This window comes from Antrostomus carolinensis, unplaced genomic scaffold, assembly GCF_000700745.2.
Source record: "Antrostomus carolinensis isolate BGI_N321 unplaced genomic scaffold, ASM70074v2 scaffold8610, whole genome shotgun sequence".
NCBI classification, from domain to species: domain Eukaryota; kingdom Metazoa; phylum Chordata; class Aves; order Caprimulgiformes; family Caprimulgidae; genus Antrostomus; species Antrostomus carolinensis.
The window spans coordinates 27,550-32,125 of record NW_010287686.1 but is presented as its reverse complement, the minus strand read 5'-3'; the positions used below and the strand labels follow the sequence as shown (position 1 = coordinate 32,125).

At 38.3% G+C, this 4,576-nt stretch overlaps 1 protein-coding gene across 1 annotated transcript in view; it reads right to left on the bottom strand.

Annotated features, from left to right (window-relative positions):
• Positions 1 to 1,799: 1,799 nt before the first annotated feature.
• The window catches only part of GPCPD1 (glycerophosphocholine phosphodiesterase 1), a gene marked incomplete at its 3' end in the record, with an annotated part of 22,898 nt that continues 20,121 nt past the window's right edge, over positions 1,800 to 4,576 (bottom strand). The window contains 4 exon segments of the mRNA XM_010163808.1: positions 1,800 to 1,892; positions 4,019 to 4,073; positions 4,316 to 4,448; positions 4,538 to 4,576. The exon segment at positions 4,538 to 4,576 is cut by the window's right edge and continues 26 nt beyond it. Coding sequence (XP_010162110.1) covers positions 1,800 to 1,892; positions 4,019 to 4,073; positions 4,316 to 4,448; positions 4,538 to 4,576 — 320 coding nt within the window.

Sequence of the window (4,576 nt, the reverse complement as noted above, 5' to 3'; positions counted from 1 at the left end):
TTCCAACCCAGACCATTCTATGATTCTGAGAAGCAAGATGATCAGTTTTCAGGAGATAACAGAGGCACTCAGATTCATAAGACAGTTGTCAATTTGAAAAAAATAGGATTTAGTCTTTCATGCAAGTCAGAAGCTTCGGTTTTCATTCTGCAGAAAAGGTTAGCACATTTATTCTGTAAAATCTTGATCAGTTATTGTATTTAGGAAAAAAGTTTGCAAGTAAAGTGTATTAAAAATACTGCAAGGCAGTTCAGTTTAATACTGTCTATCTAATCTTACAGAAACTAATTAAAAAAAGAGACAAGTGTCCTGGTAAAACTGACACACACACACCACACACACACCACCCCCAAAATAAAGATCTGGTGCTGAAAAAATTCTGTCAATCCATTTGTCACTTCCCCTCTTCATTATAAAGAAATTTTTACTCAATAAGATAATACTGATTCAACATACACTGAATATGCATTTCCCTCAAAGTTCCATTTCCACAACTGTTCAAAACCAAATTGCTTATACATTGCAACGGGCGAGAGAGTTTGACAGCACAGACTTAGTGCCAAGAAAGAGAACGTATCTTGCAGTCTGTTCTGCCATGCTATCTTTGTTTTCACTGACAGAACTAGAAAGGAAGAAAATCAGAAGAGAACCATGTCCAACCTCTTTGCTCTGCTGCTGCATGCAAGCCTTCTGGCCTCAGGGGAGAACATGCAACAGACCAGACAGAAAAGCACCTTAGTGGGTTTTTTTGGGTCACTGGTCCTTCTGCCTATGGTTCTCTCGTGATTAAGGAGTGTCATGTCACTTTACTCACTCCATGAAAACATTTAATTGGTATGCTTTATAAAACTCTTAGGTAAGAGGTATTGTGACAGTCTGTTCAAAGCACCTTTAAGGAATGTTTAAATGCACGTATGAGTAGCAGTATCATTCACTGCTTCTTACGTTACAGTACTCTTGATGCTTACAAAAGTAGCAGGAAAGAGTTTTTGGTTAAAAAAAGAAGGAACCATCTCATGAGATAAACAAGGAAAGGAAGAGGACACTTGCTTTCAAGAGCCATTTTCCTCCTCCTATAACCCCTGTCTTAAGTCCTTTCCCTCTGTTCCACCAAGCAATCCAAAAGCAGTTCTTCAGCCTCACCTACTGTCCCAACAAGACATGAAGTATATTGTTTACTTCACAGCTAACAGCAAAATGCAGATGTAAAAAAGGGTTAAAGAAAGAGCTAGAAAAAGTAATGGAAGCCAAGCCATTTGTGGCTAATAAAACTCTAAATGAAGGAGGTCCGTATTTCTTCCACTTCTCTTTCTTCCATCTATTGGCCACTACTGGGATGCTTTGGTTTGACCTTAAGAGCTTTCATGACTACCTAACTGCTTAAGAGAAGGATATATTTCAGTATCAGCAGGAGTGAGAAGTCATGCTGAGAATCACACTAACTCTCCCTCAAAAAAGAAACAGCCAGAAGTTCTTATTCTGACAGTCTAAGAGAGACCCAGAATTGCTCCTCAATACAATGGAGCTGTCTGCATTTTTCTTCCAAACCATAAATAAAGCTAAAAAATAACTACAATGTAGGCTCGAAGAGTCTCAAAACATGCATCTGAAATGCTGTTGCTACAACATCAAAAGGAAAAACTCAACTTCCATTTCTACTTTATGCACACAGTAATACTACTGCATATTTATTCCCATTCCATCCCTTGATTCCCCATCATTATTTCTATGAGAGCTTGACACTTTAGTTTCTGGAATGGTCACATTTAAAGATAAAATACAGATTATATCATCTTTACCTTTTTCATGGCCATGCAACATGTGAGATCATGGTACACAATAGGCACATGGTCTTTAGAAAGATGTACATCAAATTCCACATAAGCTGCTCCCTATAGAAAATTGAAAAACACCCAGAACAAAACAAAAACTCATTAATATTTATGCATAAGGTTTACAGAACTGCAGACAAGTTGCCAAGTATTCACAGACCCTGGATATCAACCAGAAGGTGAATGCAACTGGCTGTTAACAGTTTAATCTTACTCAACAATGAACTAGAAATTGAAAAAAAAATCATATAGGAAAGTATTTTAATTACTATAATGCAGCTCATTTATACACATACAAGATTAAGCAAGCTGTGTGTATATATATATATATATATATATGTAAACCCTCTACCCATTCAAGTACTGTAAACTTGATTTCAGAGAAAGGCTAAGATGATGGTTTTTAACACAGATGCCTTTGCAGTGCCCTTCACCCTTCCTCCCCACCAAGGGACAAGTGATTGCCACAAATTGGCAAAGCTTTAGGAAAATATTTCTATATACTGTGGAGCTTCTGGAGTCCCTAGTGAGTAACTCAGTAGTACTGTGTTACCACACATGCAAGAGCAGAAATAGTGATGTCCAGTATTCTCCTATCCTTTCCAACTGTACGTCATAGCATAAAAAGGAAGAAAGATCAAACAAGAGCTCTAAGTACAGTCTTTTTGACAAGAGGGAGGGCCAGAAAGACAGAGAAACACACTTTTTTTTTTCTTTTACTTATTTTGACTATCTGTAAATCATTCGGAAGTCCTCCAAGAATAATATTCATCAAATTATCACCCTGAATCACATACTCTTTCAATCAGTACAGAAAAAATCTCAGCTCTTTTCTCAGCAGAAATATTTTCAGAGTGGTGGCTTTCAACATTTTCACCTGCAAATAGTTGAAATTACTTTTCTGGTGATGCTGCTGATGACTTCGTAGTAAATTTCTGCCTCAATGTATATTTCTTGTGGGTTTTTTAAAAGCTGACTATAAACCTGCAGCATCCACCCAGAAATTACAAGCTACTGTTCAAAAGGAGCATTTAGTAGCTGCAGTTTTCTTTTGCTCTGCAGTCAGTGTACACTCCAGACACCGTGTTCAAACCATACTCTGAGTCTCAAACAAGGGAAAGCTTTCACCTGTGACTCTTGAGGAGTAGCCCAGAATCTGTAGCCAATTAGCATAATACTCCACATTCTGCTCCCATCCCTTTCACAACTCCAAAAGATGCCTGGTAAGAACCTACATTAATGAAGAAGTACCTGAAAAGGCTTAGGAACCTCACGAGTTAAGCAGCAGGTGATCTCATCGCAGCACCTTTATGTAACTGTAACCACAGTTCTTCACTGTGAAAACAGGAGCTAGACCAGGACCTCACAAGAGTCAGAGTTTGCAGCTGTTGCCTAAACTTCATTTTTAGTCAGATTTAAGTGCTCAAGTCACTTCTAAAACTGGAACTTGGGTAAATGTGAAAACTGTACTAGTGCTCTGAGAAGCATCACTCCATCAAATTAACTAACAGTTTGGGCTATCAAATAGACAGGAACCTCTGAATGTGCTTCTGACTCCAACTACTCTGCCACAGCACCTCACTAGATTGTCTAGATAAATCTTTTCACAAATCATTTCAGTGACTGAGATTATTAGAATGAATTAAAGTGACCACCTGAATCACAGAACTGAAGTATCTGAAGCTACTATCTCCCAAATTAAAAGTCTCGTTTTAGGATTCCAAGTCTTCATTGTAGCAAGCACTGAAACAAAGGGCTGTTTCATTCTACTAGCTCAGCTCCCAAGTCTCATTTTTGGACACCAGCTTTAGGTACTCAGCAGTCTCTCAGTAAGACCTTTGCCACCTGAGAGTATGCTGACAGACTCTAGTAGAGCCTAAATTTTATTGATTTGTTCACTGAAATTATTCCAATCCTATGTCTCTGCAGGGTTGAGATGAAAGTGTTCCCTGTATTAGAACACCACCAGAATGTATTAAATGGAAGTTCTGAGGTTTTTTGAGGAATGAGAGTCTAATCTAGCTATTACTGCCCTTCCTATCTCTGAGGGAATTTCCATCATGATTTGATGTAATTTTGTATCAGTGCAATTACCATTCATTGTATTGACTCATGGAAATGAAGCGCACAGGCCACGCTAGTTTTAACTACACAGGTAGGATGTGCATGCATACATGCATACGTACATGACTGGCAGCATTCCTCAGAGAGGCAATCGTGTTCTCTTGAACTTTAGCAAGTCTGAAATAACAGCAAAGCAAAAGGTTTTGTTAGATGCAGCATGGCACAAAAGTCCATTGAAACGACAGAAATACAAATCAGAAGTCTTTGTTTCAGGGAACATCCACATTTGATATCAAAGTGACTTAAATGATTATGGGTTGCAGCTTTTTATTTTCAACTGTCTGCTTCCTCAATTGATGTCAGTGAAACTAAATGTAACTCCCCCCCCAGCCCCCAGACTAAAATTAAAATGAACTTACTTAGCTGTCGTTGTAGAATTTCCTGCGCCCCTGTGTCCAACATCTAGAGTTGTTCTTGGTTTCCAATATTTGGCATATGAAGCTTTCATATCACACGTGTATCCCTGGATTGGCTTAATAATTATGTAGTCCACTGCAAGAAAAATCCCAAATGCTTCACATGTCAATAGATAATGGATGACTTCCCATTAAGTTATCTACATCTCTTTGCATCAACTGTACCTCTAACTTTTCCAATTGTCTTCCTTGGATTTCTGCTCA